General features: G+C 39.6%; 1 protein-coding gene across 2 annotated transcripts in view; it reads left to right on the top strand.

Moving 5' to 3' along the window:
* dock1 (dedicator of cytokinesis 1) overlaps positions 1–17715 on the top strand; it is a 188603-nt gene that overhangs the window by 7852 nt on the left and 163036 nt on the right. For both annotated transcript variants that reach the window (XM_078278479.1, XM_078278478.1), the window contains exons 2-7: positions 12349–12432; positions 12801–12841; positions 12955–13010; positions 13667–13763; positions 15029–15177; positions 15830–15965. In XM_078278479.1, coding sequence (XP_078134605.1) covers positions 12349–12432; positions 12801–12841; positions 12955–13010; positions 13667–13763; positions 15029–15177; positions 15830–15965 — 563 coding nt within the window. The remainder of the gene's footprint in view (positions 1–12348; positions 12433–12800; positions 12842–12954; positions 13011–13666; positions 13764–15028; positions 15178–15829; positions 15966–17715) is intronic.

Genomic DNA, 17715 nt, shown 5'->3' with positions numbered 1-17715 from the left:
ATTGTTTTTTATTTTATTTTTTACAAACTATCAATATCCATTTTTAAATAGGGACATTAAAAAGCATGTACTTCATCAGAGACAATGTTAAAGAATAAGCAGTGCAATTGCTTTATGAAAAAAAAGTTTAATGTAGGGATGCCCCCTCTTAGTCGATTAGTCGGATAATCGGTTGTTTTGGTCTTCGACTAAGATTTCTTTAGTCTAGTGGTAATTTTCTATGCTTTTGTCATGCTGAATGACTTATTTGCAAGAAACTTATGAGCACATCTCTGGTAAACACACAATTTAAAAGGGGTGCCTTTGCAGTAATCTTTGTGTAAAATCACAGTTTTAGAGATCTGTCGATTAAATCTACGAATCGATTAGTCGAAATTTTTTAATCGATTGACAGCCCTATCGTATACGTGTTAGTCGACTAATCATTTCTTTAATCGAGGACAGCCCTAGTTTAATGTCTTGGAATGAAAACTAGAGGAAATAATTGGCAGTGAATATAAGGCTTTAAACTCAGTCTGTATTTAGTATTCTCAACAACATCTAGCTGACCACTCTGGCCGAGGCTTTATTCTACCATAGTGATGAGCTTGCAGCTGAGCTGAGGCTGTGCCAGGCTGCCAGTGGGTGAGCTGACAACGGGCGACCTATCTGTTTCTGTGGGTCAAGCATGGGCTAAAAGGACTGGCTCCCTCGGAAAACTCACTTCCCAAGTACCTTAGAAGACATGTCGAGTCTAGCTGTAAGGGATTGGCAGGTATGACTCGGGGTGTATGCGTTAAAGACGAGTGCCAACGGCATCAACATGCAAGCTGTTATTAAAGTCCCAAAAGCTGGAAGACATTCTCCACTGAACATATTTATTTTGCCTAAGTACACTTCCCTAGAGTTATGTTTTCCAGTCATTATACTTCATTGGTTTTGAGTCTTCTAACCCCACATGCTGAGATTAATGCATAGCAGAAATAATAGGGCTCAACAACTATGAGGCTTTTTTTAAGGTTATAAACATGTCAACATTAATATCAGCTGAAGCCCATAGTAATGTTGCATTTATTACCTTTAAAATGTCCCGTGGGTTGTTTTGGGGACTTGTAATGGAGGTGTCAGTCATTGATTGTGGTCGCAGACAGGCTGGGGATTGCCACGTGCAACAAGAGACAGCCTTTCAGTACTGCTGGCATTTGATGAAATGGCCGTGTGTGTGTGTCTGTGTGTGTGTCTAAATACTTGATAATGTCAGTGCGATGCAGCTCCGATGTTGGTGGGCCCTGGAGGCAGTTTTAGAATTCATTGAGTGGCAGCTGTGCTCTGTGATCAACCTTTAGGGGTTTAGATGAAGTCGTCTCTCACTGCGGTAGCTGACACCTCAGTCTCCCCTTTGTTTTAAAAAAGAAGACAGAGATCATGGAGACATGAAATTAGTTTTCATCTGGCCATCACATTGTCTACCTGAAACTTTAAGACCTAAGCCCTCCTCTGTATTTGCTTGTGTACTGTATGTTGATACAACTATGTCAATTAAAGTGATACACATATCCAGCTATAATTGTTTTCATTGTCGATTAGTCTGCCGATTACTTTCTTGATTCATTTTAATTTTTTTTTAATTTTTGTTTGTTACAATAGTAATATTTGTGATGCACTAGTTTGCGCTCTTAATTTGAGCTTCATGCATATTGATAGTCACATTTATGAAAGGGTTCTAGTACACTTGAAAATCAAATTTGTCGTGTTCTTAAAGGATGCTTAATATGGAGCTGGCTGCAAATGCCAGTAGACTCGGTGTGATCAGAGGGTGTCTGTCAAAATACGTACGTGGAGTTGCAGCCAGAAATCCTGATCGTGAATAGTTCCAAAATAATCGGCAGTAACAATTCTGTGAATTTGTTTTTGTGTATTCTGTATTTTATGCTGTGTATATGGACCATGATTCAGGCCCATAAATATGATAATTAAACATATTTTGTACATTTTCTGAACATTACAGTCCTGCTTTTGCATGTCTCAGACGTAATAGTTAAAAATATCTCCCCTGCGATTGAACAGTCATTTGTGAAGCCACAAGCTCCACCTTTGAGTAGCCACGTAACCTATGAGATACTGAAAATGAACAAACATATAAGGCACTGCAAACACGGCAACAGAAGAACCTAGCCTATAAATACATCATAAGATGCATTTTCTGAGCGCTCATGTCTGGCCTGTGCTACTCCAATTAAGTTGATAAATGAAACAAACACAGTTTTTTTTGTATTTCTGTGCTTGTGCAGATGTATAGTAATGACATATGAAGTGAATAAACGGTTGCTTTGTTTGAAAAGAGACTTTATTGTTTATTCTGTCTCAATGTGATCAAATGTGTTTTATTTTATTATTGATTTTACTGTGGATTTTATGGTGTGTGGAGCCCTGGACCAAATACATTTCCATGTGTGGAATAATAAAGTTGCTCTAATCGGAATCAAAGTACATTTGCAGTTGCTATAGGCCAGACAGCCAGCAAATGTATCCAGCAGTCATTCATTCGGGAAAAGTTTTCACACGGCCCAGCTTTGGCACTGCAGTAAGCCCAAGTTCTGGTACCTATCATACATGTATTTCTAAAGGCCCAATAATGATGTTGTCAGTGGCTGGTACACTATGTACATGCGCTTATAAAAGCACTTTTATCCTTATTACAGTTAATATTTAAGATGTTTTATTGTCTGTACAGTCATATGTGACCTTTTATGTCCTAAGATGCTTCGTTGATCTTATGATCTTATCTTTTATGATTTTATGTTCATTTTAGAATGTTTTTTCTGTTACATGTTTGTGTTGTGAAGCAACAGATTATAGCACTATGCCCAAGACACATTTCCCCCTCTGGGACAATAAAGTGTATTCTATTAGTAGTAGGTCATTTTAACAGTTTAGGATGCTGAGACCAAATTAATTGTTATCTCTGGGTGACTAAACCAGTTGCTGTGGGTGGCAACGAGGGTTCAGTGGATTATACTGGAAGTTAATTTCCTTTTATCTATTTCAGCAATTTAACACAAAAGGTGGAGGTGTACATGATCTGAGGTAGAGCAGGTATACTTGGCTAATATTAAGAAATCAACTAAGTTGGATGCCAAGTGTTAGTGTTGCAGTCTCTGTTGTATCCGCTCATTCACCTGTTATCTTCTGAATGTTCCTCATTGTGCAAGAATGCCCGTCTGACTTTTTGAGGCTGTTCAAAAGGACAGTTTGCCAGTTCTGTTGTATGTATGTATGTATGTATGTATGTATGTTGACAGGTAGGAACGGTGTGTGACTGCAGGCAACCTTTTCTAACGTTATTACTGATCTTTCCGACCTTCTTTTGTGTTGGACATTTCAAAGTATTGATGTCATGCTGCTCTCTCATCACTGACAGTGTGACTTCTGCTTCAGTAGAACACATCATCAGCCCTGTGATTATAAACCACAGCATGAAGAACAGGTCCTAGGCATTTCCTGTTGCATATGCCTGTTTTTTGCTCTACTAGATGCAGCAAATGGTCTACCTTCTGATGACGGTCAAGTACTATATCATACATCTGTCGCGGTGAAGTCACATTTTTGCAAAGTGCCACCATAGAGGTTTCAAAGTAAACTTGCTGAGTCAATTGCAGAGTTTCTTCAAATATTCAAAGGTGATTATGCAGTATGCATTAATTAGCATGCATATCACAAGAGGCAACACAGGGCAGGAAATAATTAGCTACTTCTTGCTGTGCAAAAGGCTAATCTGTGTGGCCAATTTACTTTTCCATGCTGTGTAATACGGTATGTGGAATAAATGCAACCCTGTGATCTGTTCCTATTGTTATACAAAAGATGAATCCGTGGTTAAAAAAAATAGACTAATTCAAATCTTGTCCAAGTCTTGAATATTATTTTCAAGATTATTTAAAATTTCCCTGTTGAATCGATGAGTCTTAGAGACGTGTACTGTGAGAGAAGTATTTCAGAGGCTCTCATTTATTCTAAAGCTCATGAGATGTTTGTGCAAAGTGCAGACAGGTTTGCTTTGTAGAGCCAGTGCAGACACTCATGTACCACCACAAATGACACCAGAGACCAGTTTGTGAATAACTCTGTGTGAAAAGCTTTCTCAGTGCTCAGTAATGAGCTACGTTCTGCTCTCTCTCCCTTTTGTGTTGAGAAGATGATTTTCAATTAAAGGCTCAGCAGAGGCAATGGAAGCGGAGTTATCGGCCTGCGTTGGATTGTACCCTGAGGCCTGTGTTGGAGCTGGGTGCATGGCAGGAAGTTCTGCCAAAAGGTATTACTGCTGTTGGCATTCAGCTCTGGCACGTTGTAGTTTTCTCCACCGGCTCCTCCCTTCACCTAACTTCTCACTTCATGCCTTAAACCCACCCACATCCTCTGCTGTGCACTGCTGAGGTATTGTTAGTCTTCCTGTAGCCATGAAAAGCAACAGTATTTCTGTCTGGCCTACTGGAAAAGCACTATCTATTGTGATACAGTAATAATCTCAAGTGGCATTTCCTGCTTGTTTCCAGTCAGAGGGAGGAGAAATCTGGTCCTACCAGTGAGCGAGAGAAAGACCTGGGGCTTTCGTCTCACCCAGCTCAGCTGCTGTTGTATTCATTTCAGGTTAATTACACTAGCATTATCTGCACTTTCCAACTGTAGATACAGCTAAAAGGCTGTTGTATTTAATTGGTTTAAGAAGAAACAGGGTGCTTTTGTTGGTATTTCACATTGCCTCTAAATTACAACCATCAGGCTTCCGTGTGAATGCCTAAACCTCTTATTACACCCTATTAGAGAAGGACTTGAAATTAATCATCATGTTTACTCTGCCTTGGATGTCACAGAGAAAGCCCTTTCACCATCTGAGTGTTACAAACATGATGGATGTATTGCAATATCTCAGCCAAACCCCAGCGGACTACATCGCTGTGTATTTTGATAACATTCTTAGAGGCTTTCATTCCTTCTACAGTGTTTGAAATGATTTACTTGGAAGTAGAAAATAATTAAAGAAAATGGGAATTATTGTAATTACCCAGTCCTCGAAATATCCTTCTGAATCAAAGCCTGTAAGCCTACCTAAGTGCTCTCCGCGTTATTAGTACATTGCTGATAGATACTTTTGTATTCACCTTTTATCTTGTCAACTATTGTGCTACAGGGGACACCTGAGTGTTATTTTGAACTGTGAGACTTTATATATGCATTTATCTCCTGCTAATCGGCTTTATTCTCGCTCAGTTTGAGACGATGAATCGGCCGCTGTGACACACCACCCCCAGGAACACATTTAAGTCTGTGTGTGTGCAAGTGTCACCCATGTCAGAATAGGTGGGGTTATTGCAATTAAATTGATTAGTCAGTTAACCGAATCACCAACCATTTTGACATTCAATTAATAGTTTACAGGTTTTTTTTTAATTTAATATCTTTGGGTTTTGGAAAGTTGGTCAGACAAAACAAGAAATTGGATGATGATGGGCATTTTCCACAATATCTTCTGACTTTTTATAGGCTAAAATAAGCCTGAAGGGTAAAATGATATTAAGTATTAATAGTATAATAGTATTATTTTTGTTTGCCTTTATTATATAGTTGGCAATAGAGAGATGAAAGGAAATGAGGGGAGAGAGATGAAGAATAAGCTCCCTGGCTAGACTCGAACAGAGGACCTTAAGGTTTATGGTTGGCATCTTAACCTTTAATTACGTACCAAACACTCAGCTAAAAGCATTTAGCTAAATATTGTAGTACATAGTACTGCATCTGGAAAAATCAGCATCAGAATAGATCAAGATTTTGATTGGAAGCTCTAAGCTTTTTAATCTCTGAAATATTAAAGGTGCCCTGTGGAGTGTTTGACTTTGCGTGTGATGTGATTCACATTCCTACCAATGGTTTCACATTATTCCGCTGAACTTCAGGAGCCGGTAATGCCAAGAAATGCAAAGGCAGGGTAGAAGAAGTAAAAAAGGAAGTAAATGATGCAGGATTTGATAAGGGCGTTGAAAATGTTTTATGACAGAGGAGTTACTGTACTTTGATTCTGCAGACAGTGCAGAGATGCAGTTAGAAACAGCAGGTCCTTCTGCCCACCCCAGGCCAATGTTGCCGTTATCCTAACAAAACTTGGCAGATCCCAGCTCTGTAGCAGAGCTCGCTGCAGCCAGCTCCATCTCACTACCAGCAGGGCTCATCAGGACACCTGCAACAGCACCTCAATCAGCTCACATTTGTCCCATACAAATGACTTTACTAGGTTGATGTCAGACAAGGGTATGCTTGTTTCCTACTCCAGCCATGTCCTCTGAAGGCTCATTTAAAAACATTTTGCCTGTTAGACATGAAGCCAAATCCAGCCCCGTATAGAATTTAATAGTATTTAAAATCATGCCTTTGAAATCACCAAGATAATTGTAACATGGGTGGGAAAAAATATAGCATCCTCACCATTACAGCACCATTCTCAAAAGACATCTATGTGCAGCTAAATTAGGGAACATTTTCAAAGTTGAAGCCTACATAATGCGTAGAGTAATGTCTCGATTTTACCATCTTCCTTCTCAAAAAGTTTAATCCACTGTGTACTGCAGTGAGGGGATACTTTCCATTGAATGAGCTCTCTGTTAAATCTATTAACAGAGATGCATTAGATTTATATGGTAAGATGTATATAGTCAAGTCAGTCATTTACAGTCAGATGTGTCCTTTTAGAGGGGTGTGTGTGTGTGTGTGTGTGTGTGTGTGACCCCTCTCTGCTGACTCCTCTGTCTTGCCTTGGAGACCCATAGTGCAGCTGGAGTGTAATAATCATCCTCTATTCAGTGCTGCTGCCAGGAAAAGGGCGTCTCAGTCCGCTGTGTGCTTATTGAACTCCTCCTCATTCAAGTTCAGCACTGTATTAAATTCATATTCCCTTGCTCTTTATTACTGTGTATTACGATTCTTTGTCTCATACGTGCTTGGGCTGTCTTCTCCACAGTCTCTGTTTGCAAGGAGAAACTAGTAGGCACGATTAGGATGATACAAGATCTTAATTAATCTACACATTATCATTTTTCAGTTTTGAGATCAGGTGTCGTGTTATATGAACGCACCATAGACTCAAGAATTTAAACGTCAGCTCAACAGTTTTCAATTTTGCTAACTGTATAGGTAGGCCAACAAAATACACTTTCAAGAAAACGGAATGTTACCTACCAAATGCTACTTTTAATAGCCAAGGAGAGCTGCAAGTAACGATTACTTTGATTACCGAATGGAGATATTTTTTTGAATAATTGTTGGTCTATAAAATGTCAGAAAATAGTAAAAAAAAAAAAAAAAAAAGGCCCTTTTAAGATTTCGCAAAGGTGATGTCATCAATAAGTAGGGTTGGGTATCGTTTGGGTTTTTTCCGATACCGGTGCTAAAAAACGATACTTTTAAAACGGTGCCGGTGCATGAACCGAAATATATATATAATATATTTATAATGTATATAATATAAAATATAAAAAAAGGAGCACAAAACGACAGTTGGCGACATTAAAGAACGGCTTGTTTATTGCTAAGGTCATATGGTCAAAATTAAATGATTGATTAATAATGTAATAAAAATAACTTACAACAATAACTTGTTTCACCAGTAAATTGCTGGTAAACGACAAAAACAAGCACCTGATTGGAAAAGGGTATTTTACAACAACTTAAAATGCACCACAATGCTGGCGAGTTTCAAGTGAACGCACCGTCTGTGTTGTTTTTTCGACAACGGCAGCTGCAGTCAGACTGTTACGTCCCGGGGTTGGAATCCTCTACAGGGAAATACAGTCCCACTTTACACCGCTTAATGTAAGCTGTCAGTATTTTAACCATTGTGTTTAATCCAGCTACTAGCTAACTTGGCGTCCCGTGCAGCGATGCTTCTGAAAAAAAAATAAAGTCAGGCACCGAAATTTCCGTTTTTATTCGGTCTCGTTATTACCATTTACGTTGGAACCGGTGCCCAATAAGCATCATATGAGACAAAGAAAGGCAAAAAAAAAGCACACAAGAGGCCTTATTCACAGAAGACATTTTGACATGTCACAGTAGGAAAAGCACTAAAGGTGCTGTAGGTAGGATTGTGAAGATCCAGGACTTAGCCAAAAAATGTGAACATCGACAACTTCTCAGTCCCTCCCCCCTTTCCGCTAAAGCCCAAAACTGTCTCCTAAGCCCCTCCCCCCACAAGGGAGAATGAATGTGTGTGCCTGAGCAGTGATTGACACGCAGTTAGACACCCCCCTTGGCCCTGATTGGTGCATCTGAACAGGGAGCGGTGGATTTTTGCAAATCGCACTACAGGCTGTAGGTGGTGCCAGTTTTTAATTACCTGCTTCATGTAGTTCTACTCAAACATAGGGTCAGTTTCCACAAATATGACAGAAAGTTAGTTTTATAAGTCCTACCTACTGCACCTTTAACGGTGGCTAAATTCAATTTAGCTGCTTTGATTTCAGGGTCCTGGTATCGTGGATGCTGGCTCACTGTCACTCTCACTGAAAGACTTTAACAGAACTAAGCCATTGTTAGTGTTATTAGTAACACCTGTGCTATTTCTACTATGACAAGTCAAAATGCCTGCTGTAAAAAAGGTTTATTGAGAAGACTGAGTGTCTAGTGAATCTGCAAATGTGATTCTTGGAGAATCTTATGGTTCAATTTTAATTATCTGGGTCTCAAGTCAAAATCAATTCTTAATTCAGAAATTCTTTCCAGCTTGCTAAGATTTCTCTCAGGGGTCATTTACACAGAGATGTTCACTCTGTCCAGACTGAGTTGCTGCGGTGACGTCGTAGCTGGACAGCGCCTTGACGTCATCTACCTGCTGCTTGACATTGCAGGATTTTCTGCCTGTTTGGCTCTTCAAAAGCCCAACCAGACTGAAAGCTCCACTCTGCATTTCCCTCCCGAAGAATCCTCTTGTCTGAGATTTCCTGGCTGGCTCTCTCTGTGGGCTCACAGCCTACGGGGACTTAATACAAAAACATCAAGCGACTCAGTCTGTTTCCAATGAGCATTTTCTATTTACTTCTCTTTATTCCCTTTTCCCACCCCTCCTTCATCAGTGTACTGTATTCTCATCTGAGTGTAAAGATATGTTATACTCTGCGTGGATTAGTGCAGGTTATTAGCTAGCCTAAAGTGTAGAATTACAGTCAGTCCGGTGTATGAGTGAGTCTGCTTATAATTGTGGAGAGGGTGTAGACATGCGCTGGCTAAGTGAAAAGGTCTGTTATCTGATTCCTTACTCGTTTCCTCTGATGATAATGTTCTCAGAGTTTGCACAGCCTTATGCAAGAGGTTCTGTATGGTAATGCGCCCCCAGCAAATGATGTCGCTGTTTATCACGTTTCCCAAAAAATCATTTGCATGCCACACTCCAGGGAGAATATGGTCCACTTCCTCATCCTCTTCGTCCTCTGATGGATTTTCTCTTCCTCACTGCTTCCAAATTGACATCAGTTTACTCTTGGGTATGCAAATACAGGTTTATAAGTAATCAGAGCTGTCATTTTAACCCCCATGTGACAAGAATCATCATGGTTCCTGTGTGTTAAATTGCACCGCTGTTGCCTCACATGTCAGGATTGTGTTTGATGGTTGTCATTTACTCAGCATCTTCCCAGGGTGTCATTTGTGTTCATTTTGAGATTGCACCTCTTGCCCAGTGCAAATTTCCCCAGTTCTCTGCGCTCCCATTTGTTTGATATGAGACCTATTAGTCTCATTTGCAGTGATCACAGGAACGGTTTTTCATTTTCTGATGAAATAAGATGCTTTATGTCTCTAGCTGAGCTGTTTGTTTGGGCTGCTCTCTCTCGGCACCTGCCATTTATATAACCTGCTGCATCAGCTGGACCTGTGACCCAGTTCCAAACAAACACAGATGCAGCAGTTGATGGCTTTACATGCTTTTCTGACCACTCTTAATGATAGTTTAATTGAGCGCACCCTGCTTCACAGTTACTAGATTGCTCTCTGATGGATGCTCGCAGATTAATCCCACGTCCCTTTTGATTGTTTTGTTGCTTTCTCCCCCTGTAGTTACCTTTTTTGTATCCCAGTGTGGGACCACTGAATTCATTTCCTGGGGTCTTTGTTCCACTGTCAGCCCATGGCTCGTGTTCTGGTGGATTCGCTGGGCTTGTTGGATTGTTCTGGGGATCGCAAAATGCATTGTGGACACTCACGTGTATGCATACATTTTGATAGAGGGAAAAAAAAAAAAACGGGGCTGAGTTTAAAAAGGCTACACATGGCATTTCATGTCCTCCACTAAAGTGGTTGGCTGCCCAACTTATGCTATACATGCTGATCATCAGATACAGGCTGTCAGAGGGATTATATAACTGCACAGTCATGTTTGAGGCTGTACTTTATGATGGTGTTTAGCAAATATCCCATGAAATGTCTCTAAGTCAGTGTCGGTGAGGGTCTACTTGAACACTTACCATTCTTCCTCTCTATTTATTGCATATGTTGTCATTATTTTAGGTAAGTTTTTACAGTGTTAGCAAGTGATGGAGCAGTCATTCAGATAGCACCTCTGTGGCCTCTTTTTACCTTTTTATATAAGTTGCTGTATGCTGCTTTGATAACTTATTTATACAGTCTTACAGGGTTGTCCGTCCTCTTCTATAGCTAACACATACTGTACTAACTGGTATTGTCAGTAATCAGAGCAGCCTTTGTAACTGTGATGTGACATAAGTCATTTTTCTTTTTTATACCCTGTACTGAATCAGAAGTCCAAATAATCTTATAGTTATTTTTTCAGTGAATTGATTAATTGTTTGATCTTTGAAGAATCAATAATAATAATCAAATACCTGGGATGTACAAAAAATAAGAAATATCGGCTCTTCTGATGGCAGGTGATTGTGGGAGGAAATGGTTGATTTACATGATCTACCATTAGCAAGCTGGAAAGGGTGTAGATCATGCAAGGAGGGTCTTTTTTAATTAAGTCGCCATTCACCTCTGGAAACCTCTGAAGTGGCCCTGCATTCATACCTTCAGCAGGACACACGGATGGACGGACGGACGGACGGACGCACGCACACACACACACACACACACACACACACACACACACACACACACACGACATTGGTCTCTGCTGGTGTCCTATCAAAATGATCACCTCCGTCAACACAGCCACCCTGTCAATGCTGTCAGTATATACAGTGGGTTGTTTGTAGGTTTTGTGGGTGTGGGTAGTATTTCTCAAAGACAGGTGTCGGGGACATGTTGTTCACCTCTCACTGAATGAGAACAAATGCCACCAGTCAGGAATTGACTGGTCGTTATACGTGACCTCGACATGTTGATGGAGCTCTGACAGTAGACAGAGAATATCCTGCATTGTATTGGTAGAGCCACAAGAACATGTAGTCCACAGAGGTCTTTATCGACTGTAAAATAAATGTTTTTATGGGATACTGACTACTGATGGAACTGAGCCCGATTTTTTCATTTTAGTTTGTCTGTCTGTTGGATTTTGATCATATTTGGTAGAAAGTTAAGCCAAAGATTATTTTTTTTTGGGAGCGGATCCAGAAATGCAAAAATAAAATGTAAAATATATATATATATATATATATATATATATATATATATATATATATATATATATATATAATCTAATATATGTGTATGCAAGATTACTATATTGAAGTTAAGTCAAAAATAGTTGGTTTGTAGTTGCTTAATTGTATTCATTACACTTAACGTTATTCTGTAGATGCCAAGATATTTTTACTTTTGGTGACTTCATGTAACTTGCCAGAACAGGTTGGTAATTTAAGAACCAATTTTGGTTTTTAATTCCTGTTCATTTAGCAAACAAACAATACATTTTTTTTAACACACAACACATACAACTTGTTACATGAACACCCCCCTTTCTCCCAGAGGACCAAACAAGCATCTTTATGTCACCGGTTTGTTTTGTCTGAGAACACCTAAGAAAATCAGGAGCACGCAATATTTTATTATCTCTTATCACTGTTTGTCCTGTAATTCTGAGCAAATACGTTTTCTACCAGCATTATTGTTGTTTTGGCATTCTCCATCAATATTGGTTTCTTTGCAGTGGGCGGTAGAAGTGTGTTGATATTACAGCATTGATGGTGCCAGGTCCAACCATCCCTGTGTCAGACTGTGTGGGTGGACATCCTGTGGATGTGTAACGCCTCTATTACACATTACAATGGCACACAATTAGCGCCACAAGGGAGACAAGCACTTTATTGCCTTTTTCCTTCTCCTGCTATATCTCTCCCTCTTATATTGTCCTCTCTCATCTTTCTCCAGCAATCTATAACTACGATGCCCGGGGAGAGGAGGAGCTGTCGCTGCAGATTGGAGACACAGTGCACATACTTGAGACACATGGAGGTGAGAATGGGCTTACTGATGACACGCGTGATCAGAGCTGACACGCCAATGTCGGACATTATTTTCCTGTCATCGCTAGTAGCGCTTTGATTTGGTCAAATTTTTCAACATTCGTTCAATAACATTAATTATATATAGCAATCATAATGCTGTGTTCCTGTACAAGAAGGCAGCAGCAACACTACACACTTTTCAGCTTTATTAAGTCTTTATTGTGAATTGAATAATAAAACAACCAACCTTGTTAAAAAGTTAACTTTAGTGCAGAGTATTTGTTCTTCTATTCTTCTATTATTTTATTATTTTATTCTTGTTTACTATGTATGGGAAAATCAGCATACATTTAACATAACTCTGTTCTCCATTAGACTGGTACAGAGGGCATAGGCTGAGGAGAAAATCCAAAAAGGTGAGTGGCCAGTAATAACATGCTTTACACCATCAAATCTGTTTGAACTCACTTCGACTTCTGTCCCAGTTATACTATAATGTTGTTTGCATTGTGATCTCTTCCTCTTCTAGGGCATATTTCCTGCTTGCTATATTCATCTGAAAGAGGCCACAGTTGAGGGCAGTGGGTTAGTACACCTCCACTTTCACTTTTGAATGACATGTAAATTTAGGATTTATTTTTCACAAGCAAGAAGGTTGCTTCTATTTCCGTATCATTTGTGTGTTATTTCATTATTATAATGTATTAGGATGATGTTTGTGATTATACTACTTTTGTCTAAAGATGCATTGTGCTGAAGATGGCAAAAATATATTCAAATAGGAAACAAAACAGAGGAGAAATTGGTTCTCCTAGCTTATTTCCTGACCTACTGAGAAGCTTGTTGGCTAGATAGTTGGAAGTTGTACGTAAACAGCCTCTGAGGTTGTGTCAGTGAAGAGGTCTGCACTTGATAAGATGTGACATGTTGGTTTGTTTTTGCAACTTGTGGCACTGTTTGGTTTTTGATCTTTCTTCTTTGATTTCACTTGCACAACACAAAGAAAAGATAAAACCCCAAACTTCAAAGTCCTTGAATTCAGCTGAGATCCTTGAGGACCAGATATTTGTTTTCATAGAATTATAACTTAAGGATTTAAACAAAGCTGTGAAATAAATCTGAATGTACTTGGATAACAGGCAACATGTTTAATACTGACAGTGTCTCCGTGTGGAAAGTAAAGGACAGAAAGGACACATTTTTACGGTGATGTCTTACTTATTTTCTTACTGTCCCCGCAGGCAAAAGGAGACAGTGATTCCCACTGAGCTGCCCCTGGTTCAGGAGGTTACCACCACTCTGCGGGAGTGGGCTACAATATGGAGGGACTTATATGTGGTAAGCAAGCCTGTCAAGCCCTAAGGTGAAACACACACACACACACACCTACACACACATTCATGTCAGATATGATAAGGCAACGTATGGATGTTAGAGGGCAAAGAAACACTAGGGTTTGATGTGGCATCGTTTAGATTTTAACGATTCTGATTCCAATTCCCCTTCTTCCTTTCGATTCCGGTTCTTGATGATTCTCGATTCTGATTCTTTGAGGGGTGGAGTTGAAACGGGTCACATGCCTATTTTCACAAAAAAAGAGGAAAGTTTTATTTTGAGTCAATGGTGGTTTGCAGTTTTACTGCTTTTTCAATATAAAATAAAGCCCCACTAGAGCGCTGCTTACTGTGCTCCAAGGCTGCAACACAACAAGCGCCTGGCCACTTCAGAAACCAAAACTTGCACATATTAAATTGGGAAGTGATGATCGGATTTGAAACCAAATCCTCAAAACGATTCCAAACGATTCCAATAAAGAAACGATTCCGATGGAATCGTAATTTTTGAAACGCTTCCAAGTAGGAATCGGTTCTGTGTTGCCATATATGTTTGCCTCATGTTTGTAACTTTGGGTTTTTAAGTTTTTTGTATCTTTTATTTCCATTGGTATTTTATTTATTTTTTGCTTGCACATTTACTGTTTGGGTCTTACTGTATTTTAACTTCTTTTTTTTTAATCATGTGAAGCACTTTGTGACTTTGTCATGTAAAAGGTGCTATATCAAATAAACTTATTATTATATGTCAAGTTTAAATGAAGGTATACATTAATATTGTTATATGTTATTATTGTGCATTGACCCTTGTTTTTCTTAATTTGAGTTACATATATTTTGTTGTATTTACGTTTTATTTATAGTTGCTATTCATAATGACAGAATTATTAATCAGATTTTGTTATCTTTGAATACAATGTTTAAAAAGTGTTTGATTTGTGCATATCTTATCACCACAATACTTAAAGTGTATAATATTAGTGTATAATTGTTTGACACATATTGTTATAGTAGTCTAAGTATTGACCTTACAATGTTTGTACTGGCCAGGCCCTTAGGCATAATTACATAATGACATTATTCCACCTGGTCTTAATAATTAAGAGCTTTGTTCACCTTCACGGTCCTGTACCTGCTGCTAATGCAATGTCTGACCTGCCAGCATGAACAAGTCCTCTCACCAGTCAACAGTTCAGACACAAGAGCACTTTTAAATGTCCTCCTATCTCTAAGCTGTACACATGGTCATCCGTCTGTTTCTGCTGTCAGGGGGACAAACGTGAGATGTTCAACTCTGTCCGGGACATGATCTACGACCTCATCGAATGGCGTTCTCAGATCCTGTCCGGCACCCTCCCGCAGGACGAGCTCGCCGAGCTCAAACAGAGAGTCACCTCCAAGATAGACTACGGCAACAAGTGAGCATCCAGTCTTTAAAGGCTTTTAGCCTTGTGCTTCCCTCCCCCACAGCTTATATCCCTTTATCCTCATATCTATCTGGAAGAATGACTCTTGTTGGAACAGGTCAGTTGTCAGTCAATAGAAAATGACAGGTCATCACTTACCTTGAGCACCAACTGGAGGGATTAAGCTTCAACAAACCGTACTGTATTCCATCATGAAATGACAGCTCTTGCAGTAGGCCTAGAAAATCGGTTGAAAATTAAAATTGTGAAGCTCCATCCTCCTGTGATGAAACTTTAAACCTTTGGCCATGTTGGAGAAATGGCTTTTGCCTCTTCAGAAGCAGGGAGTGATGAGTTGATGAAATACATTGACTGCATGTTGGCAGCATGCTGTTGTCTGTGCTGACTCCCTCCATAGAAGAAAGAGTTGAACAAAGTAGGGGAGCTTTTGAAAAAAAACAAAACAAAAAAAAAACCGTGATGCTGAGGGAATGTTATATGAGGAGAAAATGAGGCAAAGGTAGTGGCAGCGTGCAGTTGTTTGCCGTTTTCTTTTTCACAAATGCAACCACACATTCTCAATATTTGCCTCATCTTTTGCGGTATTCTATTGTATGTTTTTCATCTTCTGGCACTCGTTAACCCTCTGGCATTTTTATGCAAGGTACTTGGATCTCGATCTGGTGGTCAGAGACAAAGATGGAAACATACTGGACCCAGAGATCACCAGCACCGTCAGCCTGTTCAGAGCACACGAGGCTGCCTCCAAACAAATTGAAGACCGGATTCAAGAGGAGAAGGTAAAGAGAGACAGGATCGGGACGTGCCTCTTGGAAACCATTTTTCCACCTGCAACTAGAGGTCTTTATTCAGATAGCATATCAAAGATAGGTAAAAGCACAATAGTGCACAGTGTGAATGGACATTATACACATTATGATTTGAATGCGGTCACACCTTGATCTTGTTCTTTCTGGCTCATTAAATCACAGAGTCAGAGTCAAACATGCAGTTACAGCGTTTGCATTAGGAAAAAAAAAAACACGGCAGGGTTATCACCTCTCTTCATATGCGATAGTTGTTTGAGATGACCCCTCATTTGTCTTCATTGGAGACTGCTTTCCTCGACAGTAGTGTCTCCTCCATCCCTATTCACAATAACATCAAACATTTTTAGCCATGCTAGCGGTGTGGCTCTAGGAATGTCAGTGTGGTTGGTCCAGACTGAAATATCTCAACTGTTGAATGTGAAATTAGGTACAGATATTCAAGGCCCCTAGAGGATACATTTTACTGACTTTGGTGATCTCTTAACATTTCATCTAGAACCATCATCCGATCAAAATTTTAATTTCTCCTGTACTTTGGGTAATGGCTAAATACCTGCAAAACTAACAGGACATTAGCGGTACTTTGTTCCTACATTTAGATTTGACAATAATTTGACTGCTTCCAAAACTGTGAATGGTGAATGCTTAAGCCATTTACATGATTGCATAAACTATTGAGAGTGCGTTGTGCTATTTTGCTTTCAAAAAAGATATCTTGTTTCTTGACTGATTGCTGTCAAGTAACAACGGCACAGGCTATAGACCCAGTCACAGTGTTCGTTTACAATAACTTCCAGGTAGAAAATTCCTGTGTCCCGTACATGAGCTGAGCAAACAGGGATGAGAAACAACTGGACATGCTCTCATCTCATTCATCTAAAATGCATGTTTGACTCTTTCATAGGTCAACAACTTTCACTGTTGGGTCACAGACTAAAGAAATGGAACAGCACCCAAACTAGCAGTCAGTCTGACCGGCGGTGAGATGTTGCTGTTCGTAACGCTAGATTTGGTTTATCAAATATGCTAGCAAAGCAACACAGTACAGAAAATTAGCACAGCAGAAACCTCAGATAGGTCGGACCCACATGTTTAACTATATGTCTTTAAAAGTTACAGTAATGGCTGAAAATGACAACAGAAATAAACAAGTTTGCCATCATATTTCACATATCTCCTGCAATTCTAATCAACAATCATTTGTCTTCCCGGAAGTGATTTTTGTCATTTTTTGTGACGTGGTAGGGATTCAGTCTACAACAATATCAAACAAATGGACTTGTGTTTGAAGGCAAGACAAATGCAGAGAAAATACACAGAACCCCTGTAGTCCAATCTAAAATGGAGTTTTGGCATTTGCACAACTTCATTATAGAAGTGGGGGAAATTGGGCCACTGCTGGTACACAAAGATGCTTGACTGCTTTTTCAGAAAGTAAAGAACTCAGCCAGGTTCCCTGTGTATTTTACTTGGCCTATCAGTGGCATCCCTCACCTGAATGTCAGTTGGCAGTATCTAGGACTGTCAGACGCTAAGTGCCCTGCAGTTATGTGGTCTCATCTTATGTGACCTTCTCATCCAGAGGTCTTTATTGCATATGCATGGGCAATAAGAAAGTGTCCAGGTCAACGTGATAAATATTAATAATGTGGCTCCAGCATATTTTTGAAGGGCGTCCAAGGAATCACACAATCAGTCCACCTTTTACTGCAGATGCGGT

Source organism: Sander vitreus, chromosome 21 (genome assembly GCF_031162955.1).
Source record: "Sander vitreus isolate 19-12246 chromosome 21, sanVit1, whole genome shotgun sequence".
In the NCBI taxonomy this organism is placed as follows: Eukaryota; Metazoa; Chordata; class Actinopteri; order Perciformes; family Percidae; genus Sander; species Sander vitreus.
Note: the sequence above shows the minus strand (reverse complement) of the source record. Positions and strands in the feature narration are given on the sequence as shown.